Source organism: Amphiura filiformis, chromosome 14 (assembly GCF_039555335.1).
Source record: "Amphiura filiformis chromosome 14, Afil_fr2py, whole genome shotgun sequence".
NCBI classification, from domain to species: domain Eukaryota; kingdom Metazoa; phylum Echinodermata; class Ophiuroidea; order Amphilepidida; family Amphiuridae; genus Amphiura; species Amphiura filiformis.
In genome coordinates, this window is record NC_092641.1 from 22,817,344 (window position 1) to 22,839,067 (window position 21,724).

Consider the following 21,724-nt stretch of genomic DNA (forward strand, 5'->3'; position numbering starts at 1 on the left):
AATTTACGTGGATGTAAAATGTACAGTGTAAATTGGGCTTAAGTAGTTAGGGTTAGGATGAAGTTTAGGGTTTGGATAATAATTAGGGTCTATAACCAAGTTACTGTGTTTTTGGACTTGCGATCCATTGGACTATCAACCTCTAACCATCAGGGTTGTAGCCACGCCGGTCGGGGCCGACCGGCACTAAAAAAAAAAAAAATTCCCCATAAATGATTTATTCATCATGAAAAGAGTAAAAAACCAAAAAAATGTTGGGGGTATACCCCTTTCCTATTCCCCGATCCCTCATGTTCGCTAAAAAGATTGTGCCCCGAGCCAGCACTCTAATTTGACAGTAAAATTAGCCGCCACTCAACTTGGTCTAGCTACAACCCTGCTAACCATCAGTGTCTGCACTTGTTTTTTTTCCCCTATCATATAGTTAGGATAAGAGTCAGGGTTATGCTTAGGGTTGGGTTTCCGCAAGGATTAGGGTTAGGTTTACCGCAAGAATTAGGGTTAGGTTTACCACAAGGATTAGGGTTAGGTTTACCACAAGGATTAGGGTTAGGTTTACCACAAGAATTAGGGCTTGGGTAATAATTAGGGTTTATAATCGAGTTATCGGGGTTTCGGACTAATGACCCTTTGTACTATCAACCTGTAACCCTCAGCATGTGCAATTTGGTTTTTTCCCTATCATATCAGGACACACAAAGTATTAAAGGTGAATCCAGGGCAGACATAGAAGCCCAACAACTAGCAGAGGCAGCTGGTGAGAGAGTGACCAAGAGTCGAGGCAACACACCCGATGCTGATAAGTTACTCACTTACTACCATCTCATGCAGGGCATGTCTAAGGAGGGAGAAAAACTCACAGATGAGGTAGGTGTCATGACAACTTCAGGGGAGAAGGGAGGGAAGAGGGGTTCTCGTCCCATTTAGTGGGTGTCAAGGGCAGACATAGGAGCACAACAACTAGCAGAAGCAGCTGGTGAGAGAGTAACCAAGAGTCAAGGCACACCTGATGCTAATAAGTTACTCACTTACTACCATCTCATGAAGGGCATGTCTAAGGAGGGAGAAAAACTCACTGATGAGGTAGGTGTCATGACAACCCCAGGGGGAGGAGGGAGGGAGGTGGTTCTTAGTCCCATTTACAGTGCGGTGATTTCCCCAGATTTATCCGGATTTCCATTTTTTTTTTTATATCTGTGTGTCCCGGATTAAATTTTTAGAAAAAAAAAAGAACTAAATGCTAGGATCATTCATGGTTGACCTACGAAAAAAAAAGTGTTTTTAATATGCAAAGTGATTATGTGTGTTCATGTCATACTTACCAATGATTTTAAAATGGTTACAAATTCCATGCTTTTGAACCTGATTTTGTGAGATACAGTGGTGAAGTTTTGGGGATAATCTGCGGTGGTACTTACATTAGGCACCGGAGTTTCGCGCGATTTAAAACGGCAAAATGCGCGGCCGTTTTTTTATAAAGCGCGAAAATGCGTGAAAATTCAAGTCAAAAAGCGAAAATGCGTTTTCCACCACTTTTGTATCCATTGATGAAGTCACGCAATTGAAGTAAATCAAGTATGCGGATTCTGCACCTATTTCACATGTGCTAGTCCGATGTTTTTCTCTCCATGAAGTTGATACATTATATATGTGAACAATGCAAATTTTATGTGAAAAGCTACTACTGTACTGTACAATAAACATTTTAATGCATAACTGTACTTTTTTGGCGTCCAAATGTTGTTTTTGTCATGAACTGAGTCGTATCTCGCGTGCGTGCTGTGACTTATCTCCTTCCCTTCTTCGCTCAATCAATTATGCATATGATTAATGACGCCACTCATACATACGATCGATGTAAAGAATTAACTACCACACATGGTAACACGTCATGGAAAAAAATCGGACATTTGCATATCACGAAAGGGCTTCCGGGGAGGATATTGTGCTGGTCTGGACTCACGTAAACAGTAAATATTGGTGAATTTACATTGAAAAGTAGTGTGTTTGGCAAAATTCTCAAATATCACGATGGACCACCAAAATCGCGATGGACCCCCAAAATCGTGATCGCGCGTTACTCCGGTGCCTATACTTACATGTACAGTGTATTTTTGAGATTGTGTTGAACACAACTTTATTAAAAGTAAAGAAACATTAATACAAAAGTTGTACTCCATTTTACTGTCATTTTACCCCATGAAATAGCCTCTCTTGTGGTGCTAAATGCGCCCGGGGAGGGGGGGGGGCACCAGGCCATTGTCATGGACTCCACCCTGGACTCCCGGCCGTGAATGGTGAGAGCTTCACTCGCTTTGCTTCGCAATTTTATTCCCAGCCAGGATTTTTTTAAAACCATCAATCAAAGCCCCTCATTTAGAAGGTGTTGAGGGCAGACACAGAAGCCAAACAACTAGCAGAGGCAGCTAGTGATAAAGTGTGTCGACTGCAGACAACACGTTGGTTCAGTATTTCTTAAGACTTGAGACTTTTTATGATGAAGCCTGTATGGCCTGCACGCAGATTATCCATATAATTTTGTTCTTGTTTAAACTTGCAGGAAGTATTATCTCAGGTTCTTGTCAAGAATTTAGACACGGGTGAAACAGTGCCATTGTTACTTGCCGAAGAGAGATTACCAAAGTGTATCAATCCTCTCAACCTTCATATTATGAGATTAACATCGGAATATGTCAGGTAAGGACATCAGGTTTTTGTACAAGTTTATGTTTCACTACCTGAAGAGAATTGATCAAAAATTGAATTCCCTCCTGAGGTTGGTATCTGTTAATGAGTTGACCAGATCACCAGGCTTTCATTATAGCTAGCGGCAGTATATGACACACATGGGTCAATGAGTTACATAAAAATGGCCATGTGTGGTATTTAGTTCCCAGGAAGTAAGTTTTGCCTGAGGCATTTTGTAGTTAAATGTTGATCCCTCAGATAAGAATTATTACCGTCGATTTGGTTGAAAAAGGAGATGAGACATGATCAATTCTGTTCAGGCAGTGAAACCTAATAAGTTCTGATAGTACCCTTTGTCTTAGGCCCAAACATAAAAGTATGTCTCATAGATGCCACACTTGTGTGTTTTGCAGTGCCCCTTTGTCTGGCCAATTTAATTTTTTTTCCCCAATTTATTTTAAACAAAAATATTTCATAAAAAGTGAATTAAAAGGATTTTTTGGTAGAATTGTGTGATTAACACTTGAATTAGTGAAGATATTTCATCATCATGTGTACATTTATAAGAATGTAATTTTGGAAAAATCCAAGCATCTCGAACTTACTAGCATTGAAACTGATGAAGTTATCTCAAGAAGGTCTGGATGTTCAATATGATGAATCTTCAAACCTGATGAATCTATTCAGTGACTTATATTCAACATGTGCTAGTGTATGATGAAGGCATTCAAGCAGAAGATTGCCGAGATTCGCTGTGCATAGAGAAATTTTGTAGTCACCTGCTCCGTAGCCGAAGGCCGCTGATGATGATGGTTGGTATGGCCTTGTTCCTTGTGGTAATATGAATCCATCCCAAATTGTAACTTTGATGTTAACCCCCTGGACACTAGTGGTCATCTAACAGCATTTGTGATTGGTTGATAACTTGAAATACTCATTTCGATTGCCAATTATGACTAGGTTTAAAACTATTTATGGTCAAACTTGCATTTGCAGATAATCTTATTAATACCCTCCTTGATTGGTTCATGATAATTGGACACAATATTTTTTTTGGCCAATCAGCAGGTAGTTCTCATGGGGTTAATGTGTGTTTTATTACAGTAATTCCAGTCTTGAGAAAGAAGGCGGAACAGATGGAGAGAAAGAAAAGGAGGATGCGTCACATGTAACACATCAAATCAAAAAGAAAAAGTAAGTTGGAAATCATGAGCATATAAACCAGATCTTGAAATAATTCTCCATTTTGGCTGCAATTACACTTGACAATTGCAATGGCCTATCCCAAAGGAAGACATGATGACTTATATCTTCCACACAGCAGTGAAATTTAATGCCCGATATTTTTTGTTTAAATGTTGTGTCCAGAAATGTGGTGAATTGTGGTCACCACACCGGAAACATATGTACTATCGTATATGGGGTATTGTCATACAAGTTTTGGCTTCTCATATCAAAACCACTGTAGTAATACAACTCAAAATAAGGAAACATATTGTTTAGGTTGAAAATAGAACATGAACAATCGCATCACACATCTTTAACATGGTTTAGTATAATGATGTACATTCATACGTAGCGGTAAACCTAAATAGAAAGCAAAATAATACTTACACTCACCAGAGCGCTTTCACCGGAGCAATAACATCCGCTGAAGACGCTGGTTGACCCTGTGAAAGCGTTTCGGTGAGTACCGGAGTTGAGTAGCGTAGAAGTATTATTTTGCTTTCTATAACATGGTTTTGGTTTTATGGTTTAAATAGTTTATTCTTCCTTTCCAATTTTCAGGAAGAAACTGAAGAAGTTTTTGGGTAAGACGGTGCGAAAGATGAAAGAAGCTGCGGAGGAAGCCTTCCAACATGAGGAGGATTTCAGTGATGATGAATCTCTTCCAGATTCCAGGACGATGAAGGTAGGACAAGGGTCAGATGTCACAGGGACTGTCTTTTGGAATGGGCAGGATTAAATAGCTCTTCTGGAGCCTTTAAGGAGATCTGTTTAGAGCATTTACAATAGAATGTAAGGAGAGAATGGTCAACTAAGCAGAGCAGAAATCACTCTCCTATAATATCAGATTTAAGGTGGCTGTGTACTCTCAGACATGCATGTAGTAAAAGTGCAATAACTTTGTAATTATTCAAAAACATATAAAAGTATACATTTTTATGAAGGCAAGACATCAATAAATCTTAATATAAATACAGATTTGGGGTAAAAACAACAATTTTGAAGAAAATCACAAAAAAGTGAGTTTTTGGCAATATTTGTTAGGTACATCATAACAAAAAAACATTCTTTCCAAAATATTTTATTTTGTTTTTAGCTCAATCTTGAGGCTCCATTCCAAAAACGGTTTTTTGTTTTTTTTGATATTGGCCTTATTTTTTGAGATATTGACCATATAAGGCATAAAAAGAAACTAATTAAAATACAAAAACGCCTATTTGCACAAAATGATGCCCCAAATCGGAAATAGACCAAAATATAAAAAAATGAGAAAACCGTTTCTTGAGTCGATCATGCTTTTTACGATGATCAGATTTGCTTGCCTCTAGATGCTGTATTTATTGAGTTATCGTAGTACCTAAATCGTCATTTTACCGAGAAAATGAACATTGAAATAATGGCCGCTTGAAGTTTAAAGTGGTCACATTTTGCACTTTCATCGAATCTCACAGGAGAATGCGACAGTTTTCGTTTTTGTAACTTATATTACGTGAACATCGGGTAAATCCACAGCCCCTTGAGAAGTTTGAGCGAAATCCATTCATAACTTGATATTTAAATCGGGGAAAGAACTTGAAAAACCCACATTTTATCAGCTAAACGGAGCCATTTGACCACTAGGTTTTTGTGAAATCAGTGCTTCCGTGGTGTTTCCATAAGATGCGCCAGCGCATGCAGATAAGCGTCGCGTATGCGTCAGCGTATTTGTGCGTTAACAAATTGCGCGATCATACGCGATGAGTTGTTCTTGCCAGCGTGTACCTTGCTGGTACAACAAAGATTTTCTTTCCTTTTCAATTTCAAACACGAGTGGAATAGTGAAATAAAATCCTTAAAATATTGCAGTTGGAGTTTACAAATCTGGATTTTCATTCCTTGTATTTATAAAAACATAACAAGGTACAAACATATCATAAAAACTCAATTTTGAGAAAGAAACAATGGCTAGAGTACACAGCCGCGTTAAGGAGAGCAGTAGAGAGTGATTGCTCTTGCTCTCCTCTAAAGGCAGTAACTGATGTCAGAAATATTGATTTTGAGACTGGAAATGAAGGAAAGGATTTCTTTTGTATTCTATTGTTTTGAGAATTATTCAACTGCTCATATTTAATTGGCCAATTTGAATGTTTATTTTTCTGCAAAATGTAGAATTGAAAATGACCTGTACTACCAAATAGAAAAATAAAATTGTGATTTGCCTGAACTTTAAGACTCATTTTGCGTATTCGGCACTCTTTTGTGTTCATATTATGGACTACTTTCATATGTTAAACTTTTGATTTTTACAGATCAAAGCTGCCTCCAGCAACAAAGGTCCATATGATTTTGATCAACTGAAATTAGCCCAGGAGCTAACGGGTGAACATACAGGTGCTGTGTGGACCATGAAATTCTCATCATGTGGAAGACTCTTGGTAAGTCGTTTTATACAGGTTTATAATCAGAAGGATCATTAGTCCAAAAACCCAATAAATAAATTAAATGTTGTCATTTATACAGCGCCATTCATCAATATCAAAGCACTTTACATTTATTCTGCTGTCCTGAGATTATGTCAGCTGCCATACAATGCCTAAGGCATGCTTATACCTTTTAGTGATGCTCATGGATGGACAATTATAGTCATAACAGCTCCCCATTTCATCCCTGGAGAGAGGGAGGCAAATGATGTAAAGCGCCATGGTCAAGTGCACAACACGATGGCACCGCCAGGAATTGAACTCACAATCCTCTGACCGCTGCACGACCGTGCCGCTAATAACTTGGCTATCAACCCTAATCCTTCTAACCCTAAACTTCACCCTCACCCTAACCTATAACCTAAGCCCCAATCCTAACCCTAAACATGACCCTGACTCTAATCCTAACACTAGCCTAACCCTGTCCCTAACACTAACCCTTATCCTAATCCAAACTATATCCCTAACCGTAATCCTAACCTAAAATGCCCCGAACCCTAACTTTAATCCTTTTTAGACTACTAGGCTGTTCCTAGTAACACTGGTTCCCTGTTTGCTGTATACAATTTCACTGAAGTCATAATTGATCACTGCTGCCAGCAAATTTTGTTTGATCTTGAGATCGACAATCAATGCTACTTCCTAATTAATGACCTATCAACTAATTACTCAGAATCAGTGGTAACTTTGTGTTGGTCAATACATTACATGCAAAGATTAAATGTTGCCTGAATTTTATAAATCGGATTAATATATTTTTTGTCACAGGCTACAGCAGGCCAGGATCACATCCTTCGTGTATGGGTCCTGAAGGATCACTACAAGTACTTTGACGACATGAGGCAGAAATACAACAATGAAACCAACCCTCAGAGTCAAGAGACTAAACCCAGTGAACCCAGCGAGCAAGAAGAGGTTGCCGACTCGGAGGATCCCGAGGCATTAGGGAGTGGTGCTACTGTGGATGACGAGCCAAACGTGTTTTCCAAGACGCCGTTTTGCATGTACAAAGGGCACACATCAGATTTGCTTGATGTGTCGTGGTCAAAGGTGAGTGGCGGACAAGAGATTTATATTCGGAGAGTACAGACCCAAATTTGCTCCGTGCGTAGCTCTACATGGTAAATCTGCCATCTTGGATTGTCATCTTTAAAGAGGAAGCCCAGCCAGACTAGTTCTACTGGGAAGAACCAAACCTGCCTGATTATCAAATTAATCAGTGACAAGGTTATCTTTGAAATTGAGAGGTGTTAATTGATGTTTTAATGTTATTGCATCAATTAGCACCTGTCAAATTTAGAGATTACATTGTCACTGATTAATTTGATAACCAGGCAGGTTTGGTTCACCCCAGAAGAACTGCTCTGATGGGGATTCCTCTTTAAACTTGAGCATTACAAAGGTATGCAGTGTTGGTTCTTCAGCGTAAGGTGCATTATAAGTTGCCTTTACGATATTACGGTATTATAATAATATAAGTGTACCTACAATGAAAAAAGGGTATAAGATCCCCAGTTGTGCGCTTAATGCTAGTTATGTTTGAGAGATATACTTGCATTTTTTTATTGTATATTATTTAGAGTTTTCACATTTTTTTTCCAGAACTATTTCATTTTATCATCTTCCATGGACAAAACAGTACGACTGTGGCATGTGTCACGCAATGAGTGTCTATGCTGCTTCCAACACATAGACTTTGTCACAGCCATTGCCTTTCATCCCAGGGTAAGTAGACATTAGACAAGACTGTGCGCAAAGCTAAGTTCATGTAGGCAGGATGATTATCCAATATACAGTTGTAAAATGTGGACTTCTTTATCAAAAAAAAACCACCAAAAAACTTGCATGTTATGTATTAAAGAGACTTATTAAGCCCCTCTACACTACAAAAAACTACAAAATAATAATGCAATAAAAAGCAAATAAAAGTGAACATTTGGTGTAGTCATGTGCAAGCATTGAAATCCATACACCTGCTATGGTAGACATAACCGTAATCTTCCATACAGGGAGTGTGAATTTCAAATGACGTTTCTGCCATCTAAATGTGTGACACGATCTGGTCCATGGAGGCCACACGAGGCATTTTTTAAAATTGAGTTCTTATAATTATTACCTTACACGAACATTAGTTATTATACTGAAAACACAATAAGTCTATAGCATACTTGGTTCTCAAGTTCTGATGTTTGTGATACCTATTTCCGTATGTATTTGATTGGTTTTTTTTACTCCATATTTTAGCCTTTATCTCAATTTCTATTTCAATATTTAAAAAAATTGTACAGAAAATCTCATAATCTTTTAAGTGATAATATTGTTATTCAATATTTTGTGATGCTTGTGTTGCAGGATGATAGATACTTCCTGAGTGGATCCCTGGATGGAAAATTACGTCTCTGGAACATTCCTGATAAGAAAGTAGCACTATGGAATGAGATAGACGGACCAACAAAACTCATCACAGCAGCTAATTTCATACAGAATGGTAGATTCTCAGTAGTGGGGACTTACGACGGAAGGTGTATATTTTATGATACAGAGGCAAGTAGATTTACAATGGGCCATTCCATTTAAAATCCACACTACCCCTGTGGAAGATTTAGCTCAAGTCTTTTGGGTAAGACAATTTGGTAACTTCCATTTGAAATACTCACTCCAGTTGTAGGAGATATAGGTAAAGCCATAAATCAGGGGGAGTATGGGTTTCAAATTGATTAACCCAAGTGTGGAAGTAGTGTCCTGATGATCATTAGGCTATTCCAGTTGAAACCCACACACCCTCTATGACAGATATGACCTTAATGTCCTACACAGGGAACGTTTTATTCAGTATGCCCATATCCCTACCCATTCCATTGGGAGTTCTCCCCATATTTAGGGAGAGTGTGGCTCGGTGGTTGGGAGTTCTTGCTTCTAGGGCATGGGGTCCCAGGTGCGATTCCTGGTAGTGAAAAAAAGTCTGAATTGAATTGAATTGGCATCATAATGTAGATTAAATTCCATGTTGCATTTAGAGTTGGGTAAATGAACCAAGAGAGAAGGCTGTCCTTCGGAGGGGACATTAAGTTGTTGTCGTTTCCATGTACAGAAAATCCATACCTGTAACCTGTAAACTGTACATATAGCTAGCAGTCAGTTTCGAGAGCAAAAATGTGTTAACCCTTGACTGTCCCAACCCATCTCGGTGTTCAAATGGACCCAAATGGAAATAAGCTTCGAGGCTTTCTTGAGTTAGCCAGGGTTGTTAAACCTGAACAAATCAAATAAAAATAATCCCCTATCAGTTCAAGTAAGATTTGGGTGCCATATTATTTTTGTAGCAAATTAAAAGTCATTAAAAGTTTTTTATTATTACTATGTGTCTCTTATAGCACTTAAAGTACTACAGCCAAATCCATGTGCGCTCCACACGAGGGCGCAATGCCAAGGGAAGGAAAGTGACTGCAATTGAGTCCGTACCACATCAAGATAAGGTGAGAATTTATGCAGTTTTTGTCTTCTTCTAAAATGCGATGAATGCGTGTTAATGATATTACAAATGTTACTTTTGGCAAAAGTCACTGGTTGATGATCTGTCTATCAGCTCTACACTTGAAAAAAAAACCAGCATGTTAGGTATATCCCCTAGATTCTGCTTATAATCGACTTTGTTTCACCTGGTTGTAAAGGTTATTTGTAGATGTAGGCTTATTAGGGTTCTGCACCCAGTGCTATGTCCTTGTATGGTGCTAAATGATTTAATATGATGTGTCTTGGGTTAAGTGTTCCGAGACCTGTGAGCTTGCCATAGTATGCTATAAATTACCTCACTGGTGTCCTTTCTCTATCTTACTTTTTCTCTGTTTTTCCGACTTTTGCTCACATATTTTCAGAGTGCCCATCTCTCTTTTGTTAGCGATTAGGCCAGACTCCACTGTGAAATATTGCAGGTTGGATCGCCACACCTCCACCTTCCCAGCATTTAACAATGCCGGTACCAATTTATACACCTGGTTGGAGAGGAGTAATCGAGATAAAGTACATTTTTCATGCCTGCAAACTGCTGATTATGAGTCAGAGCCTATTCCGCTTGGTCACCGTGCTCCCGTTTCAGCTTCACTATTGGCTCAATTCATGATCAGTCAGGCTCTTTAAACAATCTATGCATGCTGACATTTTCCAAAGCATCATTTTTAAGCAATTTTATAACCATCACCTTGAAATGAAATGATAATTTTTTTCCCAATACATTATTTATTGTAGATTCTGGTGACATCCAATGACTCCCGTATTCGCCTGTACGACCTGCGTGATTTGTCATTAGTTTGTAAATATAAGGGATGCACCAATATCAGCAGTCAGATTAAAGCTTCATTCAGGTAGGTCAATGTGGCTATTCCATCTGAGATCCACATTCCCTCTGTGGTAGATTTAGTTAATGTGTACATATAAGGGATGTACCAATATCAGCAGTCAGATTAAAGCTTCATTCAGGTAGGTCAATTTGGATATTCCATCTGAGATCCACATTCCCTCTGTGGAAGACTTAGCTTCAATCTTCTAGGGTTCTTTTAAAAATATTTTGATTGATTGATATTATTGAACTGCCAAGTCGTTGTCTATAGCCCAAATTACATAATAATTACATAATAATTACAACATGAAAAATAGAGCTGTTGTTGAGTAGAACTTTCATTGGCCACAATCATCAAATCTCAAGATCCACTTCGGCAACTTGTCGATAAAGCAATACATGTTAAAGGGCCAAATATTAGTCATTTGTTTACATCAAAATATTTGGAATAAGCTTTTTTTTGTGGATACCTACTAAAAATGTCATAAAAGTGGGTGCTCAGGGGTAGACATAAGGAGCAATAATCAGCTGGGCCAAGGGTAAATTAACTGGCCCAAATTTGTTTTTAATATTGTAACGTGTCATAAATTCATAATTATGCCAAAATCCCAACTGGCCCACAGAGCCATCCAGACGGAAAATCTCCTGGCTCAACAAGAAAACTACTGGCCAGGGTTAAATCGACCCCTGGATGGTAGGATCACAAAATATTCCTTTAAGATGAATTTGTTAATTAACTTTTTTTTTCCTTAAAATTTTTCAAATTTCATGTATTTGTTTTGTTTCAGCCATAACTATCGCTATATTATTTGTGGTTCAGAAGATCATTGCATCTACCTCTGGAAAAAGGACTATGATTTTGCCAAATTCACATCGGTCAGAAGAGATCGTAATGATTACTGGGAAGCTGTGAAAGGTACAAACTTAGAATTAGCTATTTCTATTTCTACTATAGACTATGCCATAGTCAAATTTTATTAAAAATATGTTATTATTAGTCATCATGATGAACCCATTTCGTTGAACTCAAAATTATACTGATGTTTATTAAAATTAAAGTATTCAATAGTAAAATGGTCATAAAGAGTTTAAAATATCAGACGATTAGTGACAATAAAAGTAATTGATGCAACATTATCTTGCATAATTATAACGGCTCACTTTAATACTGAACAATTCTGATTTTGGAATCTACCAGTTTATTGATAGCGAACCCGAAATTTCGACTATGAACTTTGAATTGTAAGCAGAACTTTACCCCTGGACTTTGCTCTCTAAAACACACTGTCAAGCATACTTGTTTATCAGTCCATTAACCACAAGTACGCAGCTAGATGTTTGATGAGAGATTAACTTTCAGCGTCAACACAAAAGCGCCGCTAATACCACAGACAGTTGTTTACGGTGTAGTTAATGGTATTGGCGCGGGCCCAGACGATTTAAACCATAGCGAGGTATGGGCGACCAATCACAAGGCAGATCAATTTAAAGATGCATTACATCATCGCCAATTTTAGTTAGGCCAGAAATTGGCCTAACTCTCCATAGAGTCCCGTGTTAAAAATCTTAACCGCAAGGCAATGTCAGTAGTCCACTTGGGAAGCTAACAAACGGTGGGAGTAGGGTGACTGATCAGATGTGAAAATCTATCAATTGTGCACACATTAATTAAATCAGAGTTTTAAGCTTAAATACAATATCCAGAGTATGCACAATGGGCAAGTGGACTACGGGGTAGTCTATTTCTACTAGTACAGAAATATGCTATATACATGTATTTGAATAGGGCTTCAACTTTGTCAATACTGCTGTTTTCCGTGTTTTTTGCCCTTTATAAAACTTTTGGACTGTTTATATATTATTTTATAAATGTTTACACTTTTGGTTGAATCAGTGAATAGGTCTTTAACAGGGTCTTTGTTTTCACAGGACAAAGAAGAGCATCTGTGTCAAGTAGAATTTAGCGAATATGTGATAACCCACAACGAACCCAGTGTAAAGTTGCACATTTAAATATAATAGATTTTGAATTAGTGATAATCTCCTTAAAACAAGCTTTAAAATGATATATCATATCTGTAATTGCTTGAAATGTAGCTACTCAAAAATCAAAATTTGGTCTCGATGGTCACAAATGTGTTTCATCTTCCTCCAGAAAGAGGGAAAATCAATGCATTATAGGGTCAGTCCATGTCAAAACAGACTGAGTGTACACCCACCATCTTGGATTTTGCTCTCCTTTGGCTCAGGGGTACCTTTCATGGACCCCTAGGTGAGGTCACAAGAAAAAAATTCAAATTCAATTTCGTTTCCGAATGGCGGGCCATCTAAGTTTGGCGACCTTGACCAAAATTGGGAATTTAAGGTGTCCAAATGACAAAGCGCTCTCTTTGAGAGGTATTTTCTTCTTAATTAAATCAGTTGTGACCCTCTATTTGAATGTGGTCACTCACTGGCTGTGTCTGAAATGCCTAATGCCAAAAACGATTGATTTCGGAATTTCGTTGGGATTTCAGGGGGGTTAAAATCAGCACTTCGTACTGTTCAATCAAATTATCTTTGATTTTGAAGGACCCATGATAATGTCACAATGCACTTATAATTATGTTCTAATTATGTTCAGAATGGATTAACCATGTGCCAATGTCTATGAGCAATTCAAAAAAGAGAAATTTCTAGACCCCTACAGAATTTTAGGCCCCCTAAAGTGGTTCAGCCACAAATGGCGCTTAAAATCGGCAAATTTTGACACCTAATAACTTTAGGTGTACACCAGATATGAATTTCTAGTCTTTTGCATCTGAAAGAATGTAGTCTAATGTTACTAGGAACATAAGATTTGTTTTGTATTTTTTATGTGATAACCCACAACGAACCCAGTGTAAAGTTGCACATTTAAATATAATAGATTTTGAATTAGTGATAATCTCCTTAAAACAAGCTTTAAAATGATATATCATATCTGTAATTGCTTGAAATGTAGCTACTCAAAAATCAAAATTTGGTCTCGATGGTCACAAATGTGTTTCATCTTCCTCCAGAAAGAGGGAAAATCAATGCATTATAGGGTCAGTCCATGTCAAAACAGACTGAGTGTACACCCACCATCTTGGATTTTGCTCTCCTTTGGCTCAGGGGTACCTTTCATGGACCCCTAGGTGAGGTCACAAGAAAAAAATTCAAATTCAATTTCGTTTCCGAATGGCGGGCCATCTAAGTTTGGCGACCTTGACCAAAATTGGGAATTTAAGGTGTCCAAATGACAAAGCGCTCTCTTTGAGAGGTATTTTCTTCTTAATTAAATCAGTTGTGACCCTCTATTTGAATGTGGTCACTCACTGGCTGTGTCTGAAATGCCTAATGCCAAAAAAGATTGATTTCGGAATTTCGTTGGCATTTCAGGGGGTTAAAATCAGCACTTCGTACTGTTCAATCAAATTATCTTTGATTTTGAAGGACCCATGATAATGTCACAATGCACTTATAATTATGTTCTAATTATGTTCAGAATGGATTAACCATGTGCCAATGTCTATGAGCAATTCAAAAAGAGAAATTTCTAGACCCCTACAGAATTTTAGGCCCCCTAAAGTGGTTCAGCCACAAATGGCGCTTAAAATCGGCAAATTTTGACACCTAATAACTTTAGGTGTACACCAGATATGAATTTCTAGTCTTTTGCATCTGAAAGAATGTAGTCTAATGTTACTAGGAACATAAGATTTGTTTTGTATTTTTGTGTTTTGATACTAAGTTGATGGTCCCAAAAATCCCAATTTTGACTAATAATGTACAGGTTATGGGTACAAAATGTCAATTTCAACATACCCTTTTTTCTATTTTTGATCACTTTATAGCAAATTGTCTTATTTATCCTGTTATTACATAGTTAACGTCCGATTTTGGTGATTTTGGTGTCTAATTATGTTTTCTTGCATGAGAAATACAACTACGCAACTTAAAAAACTGTACAAGGAACCGCAATGACCTCCTTATTACAATATGGATGCTTTTGGCAGCCATGTTGCAAAAGAGGGTCGTCGGTTCCTTGTATAGTTTTTTAAGTTGCGTAGTTATATTTCTCATGCAAGAAAACATATATAATTAGACACCAAAATTACCAAAATCAGACGTTGTTAACTATGGTCAGAATTAAAAAAGGTCGTTGACCTATGAACATTTTTCGTCATAGCGCCCTCCTGAAAGGTCTGACACATAACAAACTATACATTTTTGGAATCCTCATGACCATACGAGTAATTTGATATATTACTTGACATAATTGGGAGCATTCTGAAAATTTGACCCCCATAACCTGTACTTTGCATGTGCATCGTTGCCAGGTAGTGCATTTTTGACCCCCTTAAAAATCCATACAGAGGATTAGAAAGTAGTTTTTTCTTATTACTTGACTCAAGAGCAACTTGAAATATCAGGATAAATAATACAAATGGCTATAAAGTGATAAAAATATAAAAAATATCATACTAAAATTGGCATTTTGTACCGTTATCCTGTATGCATGGTATGTTAGGCAAAAATGACTATTTTTGAAAGCGTCAACTTAATACTAAAACACAAAAATACAAAACAAATCTTATGTTCCTAGTAACATTAAACTACATTCTTTCAGATGCAAAAGACTAGAAATTCATATCTGGTGTACACCTAAAGTTATTAGGGGTCAAAATTTGCTGATTTTAAGCGCCATTTGTGGCTGAACCACTTTAGGGGTGGCCTAAAATTCTGTAGGGGTCTAGAAATTTCTCTTTTTGAATTGCTCATAGACATTGGCATATGGTTAATCCATTCTGAACATAATTAGGACCTATAAGTGCACTGTGACATTATCATGGGTCCTTCAAAATCAAGATAATTTGATTGAACAGTACGTAGTGCTGATTTTGCCCCCCTCTGAAATCCCAACGAAATTCCAAAATCTATCTTTAAAGACATTAAGTATTTCAGACACATCCAGTGAAAGTGAAAAAAAAAAAAGAGGATCACAACTGATTCAATTAAGAAGAAAGTGCCCATCAAAGAGAGCACTTTGTCATTTGGACCCCTTAAATTCCCAATTTTGGTCGAGGTCGCCAAACTTTGATTGCCCGCCATTCATAAACGAAATGGAATTTGAATTTTTTCTTGTGACCTCACCTAGGGATCCACGAAAGGTACCCCTGAGCCAAAGGAGAGCAAAATCCAAGAGGGTGGGTGTACACTCAATCTGTTTTGACATGGACTGACCCTATAGTTCTGTCATCTACTGTACGACTTAATGTCATAAATGTTAAATATTTATCAGATTATTGTATCATATCCAAAACCAAGTATAATATCCAAAACATTGATGTTTGGTCATTCTGTTCTGTTCCCAGCACACGATGCGGTTGTCACGGTAGCAGTTTGCTCCCCCAACCCCGCTCTCATCATCAAGCCAACAGGGGTAACAAGCTCCTCGCCAAAAGAAACGCCGCTAGACCTCGCCAAAAAGAAGGAAAAAATGATAGACGTCAAAGGAGAATCATCAAAGGAAAAATTGGAAAGAAAGAGCTCATTAAAGAGAGCTTTCCAACATGGGGAAGTATTAGTGTCAGGGGATTTTAATGGGACTATTAAAGTGTTTGTTAACAGACCAAAAGTATAGAGTTTGTTGGATTTTTTGGAGTCGGGATTTGTTTTCAGGAAGACTTGTTATGCATAAGAAGTAGCTAGACCTATATATTGGGCTGTTCCGTTAAATCCACATCCCCTTCTGGAAGAGATACTGGTATTGCAATTCCAGTTGAACTATTATATGGATAAAGCTAGAATATTAAGTGGGTTTTATGTTTAAATTTACAAGCATTATGGTTGTAACCAATGCAGAAATAGCATGTGATAAAATCGAACCACCCGTCTGCATTATGTTTCACTACCTGAAGAGAATTGATCAAAAATTGAATTCCTCCTGAGGTTAGCATCTGTCAATGAATTGACCAGATCACCAGAATGTGTGTGGCATTTAGTTCCCAGGAAGTGAGTTTTGCCTGATGTAATCTGTGGTTAAATGTTGGTACATGTACTCACTGTAAGAGTTATTACCAGCAATGTGCTTGAAAAAGGAGGTGAGACATGATCAATTCTGTTCAGGCAGTGAAACCTAATGTTTAAGTAATAGTTTATGGAATGTATATCCATTTGAACAGTGGGCTTTTTAAATATGTAGTATACAACCATTGCAGTATGTAAGCAATGGGCTATTCTAGTTGAAATCCATACACCCCATATGGAAGACATGATTTAATCTTCTTAATGGGGGCTCGGTGGCGCAGCGGTACGGGCTCTACCTCGCAATCGGAGGATTGCGAGTTCGAGCCCCGGCGGTGCAATCGTGTTGTGCACTTGGGCAAGGCACTTTACCTCACTTGCCTCTCTATACCCAGGGGTGAAATGGGGAGCTGTTAGGGATATTGTCCATTAAGCGCCGCCCAAAGGTATGAGCATGCCTTGGGCATTGTATGACAGCTGACATATTTTAACGACGGCGGAATAAATGTAAAGCGCTTTGATACATGTGAAAGGCGCTAAATAAATGTCAACATTTATTTATTTATTTTTTTTAATCTTCCACACAGGGAGTGTGAATTTCAAATGGTGTTACCTGAATGAGTGACTCCATTGAAAATCTACACTCCCTATGCAGGAGATTAAGAGCATGTCTTCTATAGAAGGTGTATGGATTTTAACTCAAATAGCCCAATATATTAAACGCATCTCTGTGTCATAATAACTGTTTTGAATTTGGGTATTTGCTATTCGCCAGCGAAGTGTTAGGTGTAATCCGATTATCACTATGTGATCACGCTTTTGAGTTCTGTACCACGATGGAAATGATCGCAACACAAAGTCTATGGCATGTACTACAAATGTCAAATGGTGCATAATCCAGTTGCCAAGGAGTTATGTAACCACTTTGCTGGCGAATAGGGCAGGTCACTTACTAATGTATTCAAGTCTTTCTGAGATTGAATTCCGAATGGTCAGCTTGATGACAATTTCAGATATATTTTCTTGTATTGGATTCCTGCAACATTTCTCATTTAGTAAAGGATTTGAAGGCAAAATGTGACCTTAATCTCCTACACAGGGTGTGTGAATTTCAAATGGGATTAACTGAATGAGTGACTCAATTTGAAATATACACCCCCTGTGTGGTAGATAAGGTTATGTATTCCATCAGAAGACCTACTATTTAGAAAACACACTAGTCAGAAGACCTGCTGCAGATAGCCCGCTCATGTAGACGTCCTGCTAATCAAAATGAATATAGCGGGTCTATTATTTCATTCCAGGACAGGTTTTTTTTTCTGACTTGTGACCCTTCTGAGTAACAGGTCATTTTACTACAAGTAAAACAGCCCTAATAGTCATAATTCTGAGTAGCCGACCTTCTCAACAAGCAGGTTTTCAGAGTAGTGGGCCTTCTGAATAACAGGTTTATCGCTGACTGCTGAACCCTGAATAAAACATGTTCTCAGAAAGTTTCACAAACGTACACCCATGTTGGAGGAATCTAGGCAAAAAATGTTGCCAAGATAAAATTCAATTTTATGTGGTGAGAATGGGCTGTTCCAGTTGAAATCCATACACCCTATGGAAGTCATGTGATTTATCTTCCACTTAGTGAGTGTGAATTTCAAATATGCCGACCTGGGTGACTCCATTTGAAATCTACACCCCCTGTGTGGGAGATAACGGCCATGTCTTCCATAGGGAGGCTATATATGGATTGTGGAATAGCCATTAATTAAGCAACTCAGCCAATCAATGTTACCAGTAAATAGAGATATATATTTGTATATAATTTTGTTGATGTTTATGAGTTATTTAACAATTTGAATCAATATCGTATACATGTAATACTATTATTCTTTATATACATGTAATACTATTATTCTTTACCTTGCATTACTCAATCATCATGTAGTTACAGAAATATTCAGAGACTCTAGCTGTGGATGGCCTTAATCTCTGCTAATAGAGGCCCTGCATGCTTTTATCGATTGGTTCCAAACAAAGGATTTGAACCAGTGTCCTTCACAGTAATCATGGCGCAGTGCGGTCCATTCAATCAAATGTTATCATCAAGGGCATCAACCTATTTGATCTAGTGCATTTGTTGTGTGTGTGAGACGAACTCTCACGGTAGATTGCAATCATGCTTTTTTTAATGCATTTGAGAAGTCCACCATATTTACAGTATGATACGGCATATGTGACCGTCCACGGCCGAATGAGCCGTAAATTCCTCCCCGTCAATTTTGTTTTATTTCGTGTTTAAAAATAAACATCATAAACTTAAAAATGGTATATCATTTGACTTCAAGCGATATCAAGAAGCGGGGTTATTGTTTGTTAAACTTTGCTCCTTCAACAAAGTTATAGTTTTTTTCATTTATACATGCGTCTCTTTTTCCACATTGCTGGCAATAAATATCAAACAGTCATAATTGGCGGTCATTTCAAATCATCCCCAAGTCAACGAGGTTTAAGAAGGTTCTCTCATTGTTAATTGTTGGTAATGCATACCTATACAAAATACAATGCCTGGTAACCCACCACTTGAAAAGGATTTAGCAAAAGCAAACAAAGACCAGAGCTATTAAAAGTTCTATAGCCATCTGAGGTAGAAGCTTATTATCCACTTCAATAATAGGATTATTGATTAGTGTTGTGACTATCAAAATGAGTCAGATGTCGCGGCAGCTTAAGTTACCGATGAATACGACCTTCGTACACATTTTATACCGTAACTCAGAATACAATTTAGGGAATTTACGGCTCATTTGTGCTGCCGGGTCACATATGTTTGTATGCACAACCTCTATTAGAAAAGCTGTTTTCTTATTTTCAAAAGTGAAGTTTAATCCTTGTCTATAGCTAACATGTGTCACAGGCAGGTACATGTAGGTGGTCATTCAGAGAAAAATGTTCTCACCAACCTTATTGGGCCATTAATGCATTTCAGAGTAGATATGGTCATTCAACTCTGATCAACTTTCATTGTCTAGATTGGGGGATTAATGAAAAGTTAACCTTTAAATAGGTACTGCATGCAATACATGCAATTTCAAAAATTGAATGTATTGTGATTCTTCAGATATGTGTCGTTTTATGAACATGTTTCATTTTACATTATGACTCAAGAACCACAAGCCCTACAAAAGTGTAACTGTGATATTTGAATTCTTCATCAAGCCCACTTGAAAATATTAAACCACAATGGGTCATTACTATACGCTGGCGAAGAGGTCATCACTTATGTCTGCAATCATAGATTGAATACAATACCGGTCTTTTCAAAGATACTAATTTTAACAGGTGTGAGTGATCAGCATAATATGGTTCAATGCAGAGGTACCGCGTGAACGTACCAGTGCAGCGCGGTATATTCAGAAATTGTTTTCACCTATTGCTATGGTAGTTAATCTGATTATTACATAACCGCCAGCGTATATACAGGATACCACGATTTGATCAATTCGCAACAGCTAACTACTCCAACTGGCCTTAAAGCCGTAATATACGATTTTGGTCAAATTTTAATATGGCTAATCTTTGCCAAATATTATAAAATATTATTATTTACACCTGTCAGGAAAGATTTGGGAGTTCAAAGCATTTATGATGTTATTGATCCATCTGCTTGGAGTGGGAACCTTGATCAAATGTTTTGGTTTTACTGGAAGTGGTACGCCTGTCGCCAATGATCCCATGGGCCTCATGGAAGAACAGAGGATACCTTAAAACATCCACTGAATGAGTAACCCAGGCGAAAGAAGAAATCAAACAAAGAAACAAACAAAATGATAGATTAGCTTGAGTAGAGGATCTTGAGTATAGACTTGGGTTAATATTTCTCACAAGATATTTCATCTGTTGAACGGAAGACATGTAAAAATGAGAGTAATAACTTACTACAAAATTTAACCTTTTCCTTGTTTTCTTGTAATGTGCAAAAAAAATTGATTTATTTCCACATCACCCCCAACATTTAATTGTGCTCTTCCAGTTGATTTACATACACCCCCTGTGGAAAACATGACGTTAATCTCCCACACAGGGGGTGTAGATTTCAAATGGAGTCTCATTTGAAATTCACACTCCCTGTGTGGAAGACTAAGGTCATGTCTTCCATGGGGGGTGTGGATTTCAGTTTGAAGCTTCTCATTGGCATGATTCAGCCATGGGGTAAATAGGATATGGATAATCTATCGCAGTCTCCTGCCTTTCACATCCTCTAATTTTCAGCAATAGACCATTCTTCTAACGTGCATAATACAGTCGTAGGAATTAGCTAAAAAACAGTGTTAGTAAAGTGACTGAAAAAATTATTTTTGACACGATCAAGGAGTGATGAGTCGCATGTCGCTAATATTGATTTTGAGATATTGGTAAAGAAAGTGATCAAATTCTTTTGTTTTATATTGTTTTCAGCGATTGATAGATTGATGTAACTTCGCAAAGGAAAGTCGTATCAACATGGGGTTTTCAGTTTCTGAAAGATCTAAATATGCTGTAAAACTCATTTTCAACCAGGATCAACACGTGACTCATTCCCCTTGATCATGTCACATTTGTGAAATTCTATCAACTGTACACAAATTAATACAAATCAGAGTTTAAGCCAGAGTATGCACAATGGGCAAGTGGACTACAGAGAAGTCTAATTCATAACCTCAGTTTCGTTTATATTTTATGTGATTAACAATGTTAAACTTGGCTATACATGTATACCCCATCTACGGCTGAATTATGCCAGGTAGAAGAATGGTCTGTAACTGTAATACAAATCAGCCAAGCGGGTCAGGTGTCCGTAATTTTGCCCAAAAGATTTATGATGTGTAGTATGATTTTTTTCGACTGCTCAGTGCCAGAAGTGATAAGTGCAATAGCTGCCCTGTAAACATTTGGCAATTTACACACAGTATATTGTACTCATCTATGGCAGCTGCACATATGGAAGCTATTG

At 37.6% G+C, this 21,724-nt stretch overlaps 1 protein-coding gene across 1 annotated transcript in view; it reads left to right on the top strand.

Annotated features, from left to right (window-relative positions):
* LOC140169845 (WD repeat-containing protein 44-like) overlaps positions 1-16,699 on the top strand; it is a 29,162-nt gene extending 12,463 nt beyond the window's left edge. Inside the window, 12 exon segments of the mRNA XM_072193157.1 lie at positions 691-867; positions 2,561-2,697; positions 3,793-3,882; positions 4,477-4,600; positions 6,204-6,329; positions 7,143-7,424; positions 7,977-8,099; positions 8,727-8,918; positions 9,749-9,850; positions 10,620-10,735; positions 11,499-11,626; positions 16,089-16,699. Of these exon segments, the coding sequence (XP_072049258.1) occupies positions 691-867; positions 2,561-2,697; positions 3,793-3,882; positions 4,477-4,600; positions 6,204-6,329; positions 7,143-7,424; positions 7,977-8,099; positions 8,727-8,918; positions 9,749-9,850; positions 10,620-10,735; positions 11,499-11,626; positions 16,089-16,357 (1,866 nt within the window). The 3' untranslated portion in view covers positions 16,358-16,699.
* The last annotated feature ends 5,025 nt before the right edge of the window (positions 16,700-21,724 follow it).